General features: G+C 44.6%; 1 protein-coding gene across 3 annotated transcripts in view; it reads left to right on the forward strand.

The window, feature by feature from the left end:
- CCDC17 (coiled-coil domain containing 17) overlaps nucleotides 1–15,134 on the forward strand; it is an 85,389-nt gene that overhangs the window by 19,646 nt on the left and 50,609 nt on the right. For all 3 annotated transcript variants that reach the window (XM_068239495.1, XM_068239493.1, XM_068239494.1), the window contains 3 exons: nucleotides 2,179–2,264; nucleotides 11,265–11,480; nucleotides 14,598–14,820. In XM_068239495.1, coding sequence (XP_068095596.1) covers nucleotides 2,179–2,264; nucleotides 11,265–11,480; nucleotides 14,598–14,820 — 525 coding nt within the window. The remainder of the gene's footprint in view (nucleotides 1–2,178; nucleotides 2,265–11,264; nucleotides 11,481–14,597; nucleotides 14,821–15,134) is intronic.

Below are 15,134 nucleotides of genomic sequence, written 5' to 3' on the forward strand. Positions count from 1 at the left end.
GAGGCCAAATCGTTTGATTCTGGTCTCCTTTCACCATAGGATCTCTTTCCTTTTTGCCCCAGAATCTTCAAGGTTCTTGTTTGCAAAGTTCAATAACATTTTTAATGTCATTTTATGAGGACTTGCTTTGGTCCTTTCTACCCTCCCATAGAATCACAATTGAGGAGCACTTGTGATATTGTTGTCACTCATAAACAATGACAATTCTTTGTCATGAATTCCTAAAACTACTTGCCACAGGCCTCTTGGTAGCCTATCTGACCAGTATCCTTCATGTTGTTCCATCCAATTTGGCGGAATGGCCTAATCCAGGAAGAGTCCCAGTAGTATCAAATACTTTTCACTTTTTAATAATAGACTTTAAGGCCAGGGGCCCACTGCAGATCTCTAATCGCTGTTCATTCAGTATGACAGCAGAGTTCTGTAAGTTGGTCAGGAGACATTTTTATTAGCTTCTGACCCGGTGATCAATGTGAGCCCATTAGATTGGCACACTGTAATCACGGGGTCAGGAGCCACAGCAGGGCGAGTGGGCTTTAGCTAGAGGAGATCGGTGCAATCGGCGGGCTAATTGAAATCTACGTCCTGGCCGGGGATTAACAGGTCCCAAACGGCGTAGATTTCAATTGGCGAGGTCCGGAAGTGGTTAAGATTACATTTTAAAAACGTTTTCCTGTCCTTAGCATCGACTTTGAAAGAATACTAAAACTACCCTGTCCTGCCCTCATCAATGCTCTGTGTATTGGCATAAGATTGATTAATTATTCAGTGGCCTTGTCTTACCTTCATCAGCTGTGTCACCTATAAGTAATTTCTTCATGGCAAAAAAATGCCATCCTGTTGTATGTGAAGCCTTACTATTGTCTCTGGAGCTGTCCGTGAAGCAATTCAACACATCAGCCTACTTCCTGGAGAAAGGCAGACAGCTTTTGCATTTTCAAATTCTTCTGCTGATAGCTTTTTAATGACAAATGTTTTAAAGGGAACCTGGAGGCTGATATATGTATTTCCTTTCAAACAATTCCAGTAGCCTGGCAGTTCCATTGATTATTCTGGCATCAGTATTGTCTGAATCACACACCTGAAATAAGCATGCAGCTAATCTTGTCAGATGTCTGTTAGAAGCATCTACTCTGCATGCTTGTTCAGGGTCTATGGCTATATGTATTAGAGGCTGAGGATCAGCAGGATTGCCAGACAATATGTCAGCCTCTATATCCCTTTTACTAGGTTAATTTAAAAAGATATAAACTCAAAATATTATCCTATTCAATGGTCAGTTTAAAAGCCCATGCCAGGCGCACATTTTCTCCTATATCTGTGTAGACACTCAGTTGTGGAGCTTCTATTTGGTTGCACAGAAGCTTCTTGATCAGCGGATGTCAAATAAATAATTTCTAAAGTATCTAGTCAGGAGCCCAGACAATGGCCCCTTCCTGCACCCTGTCTGTGCTTAAGGTACAGATTCTTCCCTACAGATTCAGCCTATGCCTTCCTCTTTGCTATCTGAACAGTTTTGATGATGCAATTCTAGCAGCAGCAGCCACACCCACAGAGTCTCAAAACTGATTTACTGAACACAGTGCTTCTGGTCATGTGATCACATTTTTAAGACCTTTTAGTTGCGCAAGCCTTATTTCACATAAAGAAAGTAATTTCAGAGCCACCTGATTATTAAGATACTGCATTATACTTTTAGATCTAGCAGTAGAGTATTGTACCGTGTTAGCCATCAGTAAAAGCAAGACGTTTTGATTCAGGATGATACCATTTATTGGCTAACATAAGAGTAATGCTAGGTACACACTATGAGATTTTCTGGCAGATTTACTGTCAGATCGATTATTTCCAACATGTCCAGTCTGATTTCCAATCGATTTCCAAGCATTTTCTGATCGGTTTTCTATTGAAGTGAATGAAAAACGGTCGGAAATCGATCGGAAGATGCTTGGAAATCGATCGTAAATCAGATCGGACATGTTGGAAATAATCGATCTGACAGTAAATCTGCCAGAAAATCTCATAGTGTGTACCTAGCATAGCAAGCTTTTAGATCTGTGTCTGGAGATGGGCATTAATGAAACTTCTTGGAGTTTTCGTTTAAACATCCCATGTAATATGTATTGTTTGTAGGCACAGATACGCAGTGCAGACTGACATTCTCACTGGCAATTTCAGGATTCTCTGCTCTCTCCGAACCCCGCTGGAAACCGACACATACTGGAACCTCTTGATGCCCTGGGACCAGCACCATACGATCCTGTGTAAGAATTGTTTAAGGTTTTGTTTCTTTAATATTAATGAGATCATCCTATATACAAAGCGAACGTTGTAAATACAGTTAAATGCAAAAGTTTGTGCAACCTTGTTAACCTCTTGAGGACTGCAGGGCTAAACCCCCCTAGTGACCTGGCAATTTTTAGTTTAAAAGGCCACTGCAGCTTTAAGGCCAAGCTGCAGGGCCGCACAAAATAGCACACGAGTGATTCCCCCCCCCCCCTTTTCTCCCCACCAACAGAGCTCTCTGTTGGTGGGGTCTGATCGCTCCCCCCATGTTTATTTTTGTTTTAATAAATATTATTGTTGCCTTTTTAAAAAAAAAAAACCCTCTTCCTTTAAACCCCTTCCCTCCCTCGCTCCCTCCCTCCCCACAGCCGGCCAATTACGGCGATCGGCTGTCATAGGCTTCTGCCTATGAGAGCCGATCGCTCTCTTGTCCCCCAGGGGGACAGCCGTGTCACACGGCTGTCCCCAGTGCAGCGCTGCTGCTGATCGCAGCGCTGCACAAAGTAAATAGACGGCGATCACGCCGTCTACCGGTCTCCCGAGCGGCAATAGCCGCTCGGAGACTGAAGGCGGGGCGGAGCTCCGCCCACCAAGCAGGAGATGCGCGCGCAGCCTGCGCGCGATCTCCTGCAAAACAGAGCCCCAGGACTTTACGCCAATTGGCGTTAGGCGGTCCTGGGGCTGCCGCCGCGGCCACGCCTACTGGCGTGACGCGGTCGGCAAGAGGTTAATCGTCATGATTTTCCTGTATAAATTGATGGTTGTTACGATACTAAATGTAACTTAAATATATCATATAGGAGACACACACAATGATATTTGAGAAGTTAAATTAAGTCTATTGGATTTACAGAAAGTGCGCAATAATTGTTTAAATAAAATTAGGCAGGTGCATACATTTGGGCACTGCTGTCATTTTGTTGAACAGCGAGGAGAACGTCGCCAGCGCATACCACTAAGGCTGCATCTGAAATGACCACCAGCTCAGTGTGCAGCACCTAAATAGATTTTCTGCACACTTCGCATTCAATTCAGATGCAAATCATATGCAAATCTGCTACTACTTATGATGCAAACAGGAAACTCAGGAGGAGGGGATGGGAGCAGCTAACCTGACAGTTACATAGTTACAAAGTTAAGGAAAGGGGGGGGGGGGGGGGAAGGCTGCGCATCCCTAAACACATGTTGCAATTGAATGGTTAATCGCACAGGCATACACCGCCTCTGCCAGACTGAAAAATGCATGCCCTGCATCCAAGACAAGTGCTAACATTTATTAAACTTGGAGGAACTTTAGCTTCCAATATGGTTTGCATGCAAAGTATATTATACTAGACACTTGCGCCACGGTGAGGCAAACCTCCGGGCAATTTTTTTTTGCTTAGCTGCTCCCAAGGTTTTAAATTTCGGTTAGGTCACTTGCCCGGAGGTTTGCCTCACCGTGGCGCAAGTGTCTAGTATAATATACTTTGCATGCAAACCATATTGGAAGCTAAAGTTCCTCCTAGTTTAATAAATGTTAGCACTTGTCTTGGATGCAGGGCATGCATTTTTCAGTCTGGCAGAGGCGGTGTATGCCTGTGCGATTAACCATTCAATTGCAACATGTGTTTAGGGATGCGCAGCCTTTCCCGCCACCTTTCCTTAACTTTGTAACTGCTGTCATTTTATTGATTCCAAAACCCTTAGAACTAATTATTGGAATTCAAATTGGCTTGGTAAGCTCAGTGACCCCTGACCTACATACACAGGTGAATCCAATTATGAGAGATTATTTAAGGGGGTCAATTGTAAGCTTCCCTCCTCTTTTAATTTTCTCTGAAGAGTAGCAACATGGGGGTCTCAAAACAACTCAAATGACCTGAAGAATAAGATTGTTCACCATCATGGTTTAGGGGAAGGATACAGAAAGCTGTCTAAGAGATTTCAGCTGTCACATATTGAGGAAATAGAAGACCACAGGCTCAGTTCAAGTTAAGGCTCGAAGTGGCAGACCAAGAAAAAACTCGGATAGACAGAAGCGACGAATGGTGAGAACAGTCAAAGTCAACCCACAGACCAGCACCAAAGACTTACAACATGATCTTGCTGTAGATGGAGTCACTGTGCATCGTTTAACCATTCGATGCACTTTACACAAGGAAATGCTGTATGCAAGAGTGATGCAGAGAAAGCCTTTTCTCTACCAACAGCACAAAAAGAGCTGCTTGAGGTATGCTAAAGCACATTTGGACAAGCCAACTTAATTTTGGAATAAGGTGCTGTGGACTGATAAAACTAAAATTGAGTTATTTGGGTATAACAAGGGGTGCATGGAGGAAAGAACCCAGCATTCCAAGAAAAACACCTGCTACCTACAGTAAAATATGGTGGTGGTTCCATCATGCTATGGGGCTGTGTGGCCATTTCAGGGACTGGGAATCTTGTCAAAGTTGAGGGACGTATTTAGTATCAGCAGATTCTGGAGACCAATGTCCAGGAATCAGTGACAAAGCTGAAGCTGTGCCGGGGCTGGATCTTTCAACAAGACGACGACACTGCTCAAAATTCACTAAGGCAGGGGTGCCCACACTTTTTTGACTTGCGAGCTACTTTTAAAATTACAGAACTCAAGAGATCTACCAACATTTAAAATAGCCAGGTATAGCTGCCCTTAATATAAGTAGCTACGCATAGGTGCCCCCGTATAGAAAGCTAGGCATAGGTCCCCTTATATAGCTAGGCATGGGTGCCCCCCATATAGATAGCTAGGCATGGGTGCCCCCATATAGATAGCTAAGCATAGGTGCCCCCTATATAGATAACTAGGCATAGGTGCCCCCTATATAACTAGGCATAGGTGCCCCCCATATAGATAGCTAAGCATAGGTGCCCCCCACATAGATAGCTAGGCATAGGTGCCCCCCAAATATAGATAGCTAGGCATAGGTGGTATCCCATATAGATAGCTAGGCATAGGTGTCCCCCACATAGATAGCTAGGCATAGGTAGTCCCCCATATAGATAGCTAGGCATAGGTGGTCCCCCACATATAGATAGCTAGGTATAGGTGTCCCCCACATAGATAGCTAGGCATAGGTGTCCCCCACATAGGTTGCTAGGCATATTTGGTCCCCACATAGATAGCTAGGTATAGGTGTCCCCCACATAGATAGCGAGGCATAGGTGTCCCCCACATAGGTTGCTAGGCATAGGTGGTCCCCACATAGATAGCTAGGCATAGGTTCCCCCTCACATATAGATAGCCACGTGTAGGTGCCCCCTATATATAGATAGCTAGGTATAGGTGCCCCAGTCATATAGATAGGTGCCCCCTCCCTCCACCAGCCGCCGCTCTCCTCCACCCCCCTTCACTCACCCTGCATGCCCGGAGGAGCATGCAGCACTGAGACATCTGATAGCGGTGACCAGCGGTGGAGAGGAGAGCGGAGGGTAACGGCGTGTATACAGGCAAAGCACTTCCTGTATACACGTCCTTACCCACCGCTCTCCTCTCCACTGTGGATTGTCGCTAATCAGATGTCAGTGCTGCAAGGCGTGCAGGGTCAGCGACGGGGTTCCGGACAACATGAGGAGGAGAGCGGCGGACAAAGAGGAAGTGGGAGGGCTGGGGAGGAAGGAGGGGGGCAAGACGCGGCGCTCTCTTTGCCTCTCCCTATTGGCTGTGTGCTCTGTGCTGCTCTGCATAGGGCAGCAGAGCAGCACAATCAGACGGTACGCCGGCGCTGCATAGTCAGCGTCTGGCGTACTATTTTAAAATGCCGACGCGATCTACCCAGCAGTCCTTCGCGATCTACTGGTAGATCGCGATCGACGCATTGGGCAGCCCTGCACTAAGGCATTCATATAGAGGACCAAGTACAACGTTCTGGAATGGCCATCTCAGTCCCCAGCCCTGAATATAATTGAAAAATTTGTGGTGTGACTTAAAGACAGCTGTCCATACTCAGAAACCATCAAACCTGAATGAACTAGAGATGTTTTGTAAAGAGGAATGGTCCAAAATACCTTCAAGCAGAAACAAACAATGTAGTGGCAGTGGAAAAATTTAAATAGCAGGACCTACATCCAGGGCCGGATTTGGGGAAAGGCACCCAAGGCACAGGACTAGGGCGAAATATATGTACTACCTTCCATGGGGTGGCCGCTGGTGACAGGTTAACTAATTGACTGCACCTGTGACCTGTCACTGTCAGCTGGCCGCCCGCTAGTGTCCGCAGCCGCCCGCCCCGCGCTTGCCGCTCTGCTCTGTGTGCAGTGTGAGCAGGGTAGGAGCGGCTACAGTTGCCTGGCTACACAGGGGGAGGGATCCCAGAGGAGGAGGACTAAGGAGGAGATCGGACTCCGAACAGACTCCGAGTGACTCAGGCGGAGCCATGCGAACGATGCGATGCTGGCAGCCAGGCCTGGCTACTCCGTCGTCGTAGCATTACATACAGCAGAGCTGGAGGCAAAGCTTGATTGTGTGCGCCCTCTGCACACACTGTCAGCAGCCAATTGCAGCCCTTACATCCTCCAGGAGTCCAATAGCATGGCTTGGGGGGAGTGGCTTGGCCTGCACTCCTATTTACACTGGCTGGTAGTAGGTGGGCATCACGTGACTTGGCCGCTGGGGCACCTTTCAGAGACATGGTGGCCAGGTGTTGATTACGTAGAGGCCGTGAGAAGCAGCAATGGACACAACCAGCCAGGCAACTCGCATCATGTTGCCTGGCTGCAGCTCCCAGTCCCCGGAAGGGGGGGGAGGGGGAAGGGGGCCATAGATCAATAATGGTTCTGTGCCAAAGAGTCAGGCAGCACCAGCAGTACAAGATCAAAAGCTCCACAGGGGTAATTATACAATAGATAAGATCTTTCACACTGACCTGTACCGCGATCAGATTAAGTCGCTTCAGTATACCGAAGATAAGATGATTGCCAGCGGCTGCTGAATGTTTTATTGTCCATTCTGTCACTCCACATGTGTAACAGCTCCTTCCCTTCTCCACACTTTTCTTCCCACACACTCTCTTGTTCTCTATTTCTGTCATTTTTAGTTAACCTCTTCCCTATTTTGTTCACACTCTCTCTCCCTATTTTACTCTCCCATCTTGTGCTCTCTCTCTCTCTTCCTCTTCTCCTTCCTTCCCCCTCTTTTTCCTCTCTCTCTCTTTCTTTCTCTCTCTTCCATTTGACTGTCAGCTCACAATCTAATCCCTACCCCATACTCTAATGTCCTACCATATTATTATTATTATATATTTATATAGCACTGACATCTTCTGCAGCACATTACAGAGTACATAGTCATGTCACTGACTGTCCTCAGAGGAGCTCACACTCTAATCCTACCATAGTCATAGTGTAATGTCCTACCATATTATTATTATGTAGTTATATAGCACTGACATGTCCTGCAGCACATTACAGAGTACATAGTCATGTCACTGACTGTCCTCAGAGGAGCTCACACTCTAATCCTACCATAGTCATAGTGTAATGTCCTACCATATTATTATTATGTAGTTATATAGCACTGACATGTCCTGCAGCACATTACAGAGTACATAGTCATGTCACTGACTGTCCTCAGAGGAGCTCACACTCTAATCCTACCATAGTCATAGTGTAATGTCCTACCATATTATTATTATGTATTTATAGAGCACTGACATCCCCTGCAGCACATTACAGAGTACATAGTCATGTCACTGACTGTCCTCAGAGGAGCTCACAATCTAATCCTACCATAGTCATAGTCTAATGTCCTACCATATTATTATTATGTATTTATATAGCACTGACATCTTCTGCAGCACATTACAGAGTACATAGTCATATCACTGACTGTCCTCAGAGGAGCTCACAAGCTAATCCCACCACCAGGGCCGGGCCGAGGCATAGGCTGGAGAGGCTCCAGCCTCAGGGCGCAGTGTAGGAGGGGGCGCACAATTCATTCAGTTGTCATTCCTAATTGTGTATAAGCAGAAAGAAAGAAGAAAAGGGGATACATGGCAGTGACTGCAAGCCAGATAACTGGACATTAAGGTGTTGGGGTTGTGGGCCCTTTGGCCCTCTTAGTCTAATAGCAATCAGTGTGTGACGGCTGGGGTGGGAGGGATGGAGGGGCGCACTTTGGTGTCTCAGCCTTGGGTGCTGGAGGACCTTGTCCCTGCTCTGCCCACCACAGTCATAGTCTAATGCCCTGCCATATTATTATTATGCATTTATATAGCCCTGATATCTCCTGCAGCATTTTACATAGTGCATAGTCATGTCACTGACTGTCCTCAGAGGAGCTCACACTCTAATCCTACCATAGTCATAGTCTAATGCCCTACCATATTATTATTATGTATTTATATAGCCCTGACATCTTCTGCAGCACATTACAGAGTACATAGTCATGTCACTGACTGTCCTCAGAGGAGCTCACACTCTAATCCTACCATAGTCTAATGCCCTACCATATTATTATTATGTATTTATATAGCCCTGACATCTTCTGCAGCACATTACAGAGTACATAGTCATGTCACTGACTGTCCTCAGAGGAGCTCACAATCTAATCCTACAGTAGTCATAGTCTAATGTCCTACTATATTATTAAGTATTTATATAGAACTATTATCTTCTGCAGCACATAACAGACATGTCACTGACTGTTCTCAGTGGATCACACAGTCGGTGATATGATATTGTGTGTATGCTGGGGGGGGCGCTTTGTTGCTTGCTGGCCTAGGGCGGTAAAAAGTACAAATCCGGCCCTGCCTACATCCCCTATTGAATTACCCAAAACAGAAACATGAATGGAAGCCTCAAATATAGCAAAAAAGTGTATAAATTTTATTAAATATCAAAGATATAATAAAATCAATAAAAGGTACATGGGATGGCCACCCCGTCACAACACAGACCATTCAGAACTCCATGCACACCACCAATCACTCGCCGGCATCTAAAGGATCATACCCACAATATGGGGTCTATTTGAAAACCTCCTAATGAACAAAGATGTCAGGACAGTTCAAAGAGTGCCAACATTACTTCATGGAGCATAATATCCTGTTGATGTATAGTCCACCAAAATAAATTCAAACTTGTGTAGCGGTTTGTTGATAAGCAGGATTAGAGGCACAAGCAAAGTGTAAGCAGATAATGTTGCAGAAAGAAACCTTCAAGCAGAATCCAGACTCTCATTGGAACCTACAGGAAGCGTTTATAGGCTGTAATTTCTGCAAAAAGGAGGATCTACTAAATATTGATTTCATTTCTTTTTTTGTGGTGCCCAAATTTATGCACCTGCCTAATTTTGTTTAAACAATTACTTTCTGTGAATCCAATAAACTTCATTTCATTTCTCAAATATCACTGTGTGTGTCTCCTATATGATATATTTAACTGACATTTTTTTATCGTAACAACCAACGATTTATAGAGGAAAATCATGGTGATTAACAAGGTTGCCCAAGCATTTGCATCCCACTGTATGCACAGACCCAGAAGCACCAATAGGTGGCAGCTTAGTGTGGGCATTGCAGTTGTTGGAGGTGGCTTAGTGTGGGTGGCGGCTTAGTGTCGGTGGAACACTTGTGGGAGGCGGTGTAGTGCATAGGTTTTGGTGTGCGCTTGTAGGTACATCTGTAAATAATAAGTATGCATGACGCACCTGTGGGCGGCGGCTTAGTTTGACCAGCGGCTTAGTGCTGTGGTTGGTGTATTGAGGGTTTTCTGGTTCAATAAAAAACTGATTATCATTTCACTGCTAACCCATGAGTGAATAGGCAAACCAGATCCATTTCTTTGTAGTATGAACTACAGTATATTTAAAGAGGCACTATGACAAAAATTATTTTGTTCCGTTATCCCCAGTTGTTTAATAGGGACAGCATAATGATCTCCATAGAGCTTGTGTAAAAAATATCTCCTAACACCATATCTGCTCTTGTACACAGCTGACCTGCGTCATTACATCAGCTCTTCCTGAGAGGGTAGTGATGGGGGCTGGCTGTTATTTGCTCTCTTCTAACTGCTATCAGCCTTCCGTGTCTCTGGCTTTACACAACTACAAAGTGACTACGGTAAATAAACAGGTTCTATTCCTGCCAGCTTCACAATATTTAGAGCCTGTTTATTTAGTTACATGTGAGAAGTCTGCAGTGTCAGTGTGTGAGCCGAGTAATAAATCATCTGTGTCAGATACACAATGGTTAAGGGCTTTGCCTCTAACACAGGAGACCTGGGTTCAAATCTCGGCTCTTCCTATTCAGTAAGCCAACACCTATTCAGTAAGGAGTTCTTTGGGCAAGACTCCCTAACACTGCTACTGCCTACTGAGTGCGCTCTAGTGGCTGCCTCGCAAGCGCTTTGAGTCCGACAGGAGAAAAGCGCTATACAAAAAAAGGAATTATTATTATACACAGAAGGCTGATAGCAGTTCCACGTCGCATTCCCCGACATTAAGAGCTGATTTTATGACGCAGGTCAGCTGTGTACAAAAGCAGATTTGGGTTTTTTTTTTAACACAGGCTCTATGGAGAAAATTATGCTGTCCCTATTATACAACTGATGCTAGGGATAATGAAACAGCATAATTTTTGCCGTTGTGCCCCTTTAACAGAACTAGGCAGTAGTGCCCCTTTAACAGAAGTAGGTTCCTTATAGTTTATATTTTATGACTGAGGCTGGGTTCACAGTAGTCAGTTGCACAATGCACAAGTTAAAATGTGTGTGAACTGCAATGGAGACTGGACATAGACTTTAATGCAAAGCCTGCATGAAGTGAGCTAGAATAATGCGATCCGTTACTGTGAACAGGCCCACAGAATTGTATGGGCAGTGAGTTGACATGCAGAATTGTTCTGCAACACAATTGAGCACTGTGAACTCGGCCTTACAGGGAGAACTGGAGATAAGAAAACCTAAAGTATTCATAAGTATCTAAAATGAGACCATGTCAGAGATGTAGTTTTGCACTTTGATCTTTCTCTCCTCTGCAGAGCCGGCTTTGTGATATTTTACGATTTCCTCCTGGGATTGGATGCCACGTTCCGGAATGTGCGTCTGCTGAGTGGTCTATACAGTAATGGGCACAGGATGGGCCAGCCCTCTTCTCTCCCTGATGCTCCGTGCGAGATGTGGAATCCCCCCATACACCTGGCTAATGTGCCCCGAGGAAACATCGCCATGTTGTCTTCCAAACAGCCCATACCCAGGTACTGACCATCCCCTTCTACTAATGGCAGCTACACTGTGCCGTTATATCCTGACCTATGGAGCTAATCCATTCAAATTCACACTAAATTATTTTTTGGGTGGGGGGTTCCTAATTTTACAGTGAGTAAAATTACATACAGAGGCTAAATCCTCTGTATGTTTTGTATTGTCCTTGTCCCTATTCAGCTTCAAGACCTTAGTTCATCCTCCCATGAGGATGGCAGTTTCCTGTAGTTCTTTTTTGCCAGCTGGAAGAGAGTTGCTTTGTGGTCAGCATTGATGCTACAGTTCCCAACCCCTGATCCCTCCCCCCACTCAGCGTGTAATAGAACATTACCTGTTACCATACCCTCCACATGGTGTTTGCAAAAGCCACATGTACCTATCAACACTGCTCTGCAAGCAATATCTCTCTGCTGCTTTATTTCTCCTTTTATAAAGTCACTGGTGATCATGTTGGAAGGGTTAGATGCTTTTCACATATTGAGCAGGGACAGAGAGATCTCTTCACCTGCAGTGCTGTCCCCAAAGAGTTAATCTCTCAGCAGAGGGGAGAGGTGGGTTGGGTCAGGTGATCTGTGTGCTCAGGAAAAGACTGACTAGTGGTGACTAGACCCACTCTGGTTCCACCTGATTTCCTCATGCTATCATGCACATTTGCATGCATTAAAAATGGATAGCTGTTAGGGCTTTAATATTTACTTACAGTTGATTGCAGTGTTTAAAACCAGAGTGCAGACATATTGCTTTTCAAATAAACAATTAGTAACCCTCTGCACTCATGACACTCACATCAAGCTGGAACACTAACAGCATTAAAAACGGCTAGGTTGCAAAATTATGTGATTAAAGAAAGGGGACGTTAGCTTCCAAAATGGATTGCATGCATTATTCTGTACTAGACCCTTACACCAGCGATGAGGTCTCCCTGTTAATAGTATCCCGTTACTATTAACGGGCAGACCTCATCGCTGGTGTAAGGGTCTAGTACACAATGCTATTGTATGCAATCCATTTTGGAAGCTAACATCCCCTTTTCTTTATTCGCATAACATTGCAACCTAGTTGTTTTTTTGTTTATTTTTTCAATTACATTTTTATTTAAGAGAAAATAACAGCTTACAAATACAGTAAAATGGTAGTTGGACAATGAAATACAAGGACCGATCGCAGAACGCAGAAAATGAACTGCAAAAGATCCTAGAGGTTACATACTTTGTACACTGCTATAAACCATATACTTTACCAAACAGGAGAGGTGAGGGTATAAATTCCCAACTAACATCCCTCCACAGAGCCAAGAGGTATATAACCATGCCATGGCAGGCCAGCATAGAGTCTCTAGAAGGATCATAAAAGATGGAAAAGAGAAGGATAAAAGAAGAGAAGAAGGAAGGAAGAATCTAAAGAAAACTACCAAGAAAAGATGAGTCGTGGTCAGGTTTAAAAAACAAGAAAAACAAAACACAAACTTTTAAAACAAAAAAAGGACACAAAAGTGAGGTAGAGAGCAAAAGGAGCCAGCTCACAAATTAGAACTGTAGAAGGTGGTATTACCCCATACCTTGTCAAAGGGAAATCATTTGTCAGTCAGTTTTGCTGTGAGTTGCTCCATCTTATATATATAAGATAATCTATTAAGCAACTCTGAAATACTGGGAGGATGTCTATCTCGCCAATGCTTAGCAATCAGACATGCCGTCAGATAATGGTTCAATAATCTTTGCACATGAGATTTTACTTTTGGCATAGCAGACAGATCCAAGGATCTTTGGGACAGTTATCTCGGTAAGTTGTAATATCAGCTTAAGGACTTCATCCCAGTACTTAATAATAGGGCAAGCCCAAAAAATATGGTACAATCACACTATATGGCTGCACTCTCTCCAGCAAAGGGGAGATGCAGCTGGGAACCACTTATGTAGGTTCTCGGGTGTCTGGTAGCAACCTAGTTGTTTTTTTAATGCTACTAGCGTTCCAGCTTGATGTGAGTGTCATGAGTGCAGAGGGTTAAAGGATCCTAATATGGCCGCCGGAGCATGCCGCGGCTGCGCAGTCCGCATTGCCCCGAGTGCGGCTGCGCAGCTCTAGGGCCAACCCCTCCGAACCACGCACTGTGGAGTCGCGATCGGCACGGGGGGGGGGGTGCTTTCAGGAAGGGGACCCAGCGGAACTGCACAGAGGGTGCGGACGGCATCCTTCGTGCATTTAAACATCTTCCAGGTACTTTACTCTTTTAAGGATTTTGGCCTTGTAAGTCCTTTAATGATTGTTTACTGCTACTGTGTTTCCCCTAAAGTAAGACATCCCCTGAGAATAAGCCCTAGCAGGAATTCCTAGCATGCTTGAAATATAAGACATTCCCGAACGTAAGCCCTAGCAGCAGCCCACATGACACCAGCAAGTCACGCTCCATACATCAATACAAAGCCTGGAAACAGGAGAGCAGCAGTATAATGTGAGTTCTACAGTCCTGTAAATGTGTCAGGCAATTTGTGTTTTTTGTTGGAGCCAGCACTCCTGAGCTGCTGTGATAAGCATCAGCAACACTTCACCTCTTCACCTTTTCCCAGGACACACAGCTTATCCTATCATAGCTCTGGCTGCAAGAAATAGACTCTTACCCACATAATCAGCAGAATCAATTTTTTGTAAGTGAAAGCCAATAGCTTCAACCCACAAACTCTGTGCATGATGCTTGTGTTTCAGCATGGCATGCAGTATATACATTTTGTATAGGAAAGCTGTTCCCCCCAAAAAAAAATAAGACCTCCTTTGAAAATAAACCCTAGTGCATCTTTTGGAGCAAAAATTAATATGAGACAGTGTCTTATTTTCTTGGAAACATGGTATTTCATTTAAAATCATTAGCAGGATGAGCAGCATAGCCCCTCCTTCCTTGTATATTACTTTTTATTGTATGAACCAGCAGCTACTGGGATTGATTGGCTAAATGTAATACCATTCCTAGACAACTGGCCTTTTCCATTTTTGGAGAATTGTGCACGAAGTGTCACCATACAATGGCCACGTACTTTCTCACCATTGTCCTATTCTCACAACTTGTTCTATGCATCTGATTCTATTTCATAAATGAATTGTGGCTCCACTTTCAGGGTGCGGCCCAGCTCCTCTATCGCGCTGGTCATGGAGCTCCAGGCAGCCGGTGGCTTCAATACGTATGGTCAGGAGATTCAGCAGTTGTCGTCTAGTGGCTGGACCAAGCTGGACTTATTTGATCACCATAACCAAGTTCAGAGCGGCCGATGGAAGCTTCCAGTGAGAGCTCTGCCCCTCCGGCCAGGCCTGAGCACTGGACAGCTCAACACTGTACCACAGGTTGTATGAATGGTATCTGGGTGTTCTGTGTGTGTTTATACCATCTGACACTGAGGGAAAAGCATATTGTGTTATGTGAACCAATTGCAATGGACCTTATATATTTTATACATGCAGAGTTGAAGTAGCACTGAATAACGCTCAAAAAGTAATGTGTTCCCAGGCCACACCACTGTACCAAAGGGGTCACAAGTCCAGCAATCCAACAAAGGCTCAGCAGGCACCACACTTGAAGTACTTATAGCTCTTAAACTTTATTTCCACATCAAAGTAAAAGACATGACAGCAGCGACAGACTGCTGTTTCAACCTATG

This window comes from Hyperolius riggenbachi, chromosome 6, assembly GCF_040937935.1.
Source record: "Hyperolius riggenbachi isolate aHypRig1 chromosome 6, aHypRig1.pri, whole genome shotgun sequence".
NCBI classification, from domain to species: Eukaryota; Metazoa; Chordata; class Amphibia; order Anura; family Hyperoliidae; genus Hyperolius; species Hyperolius riggenbachi.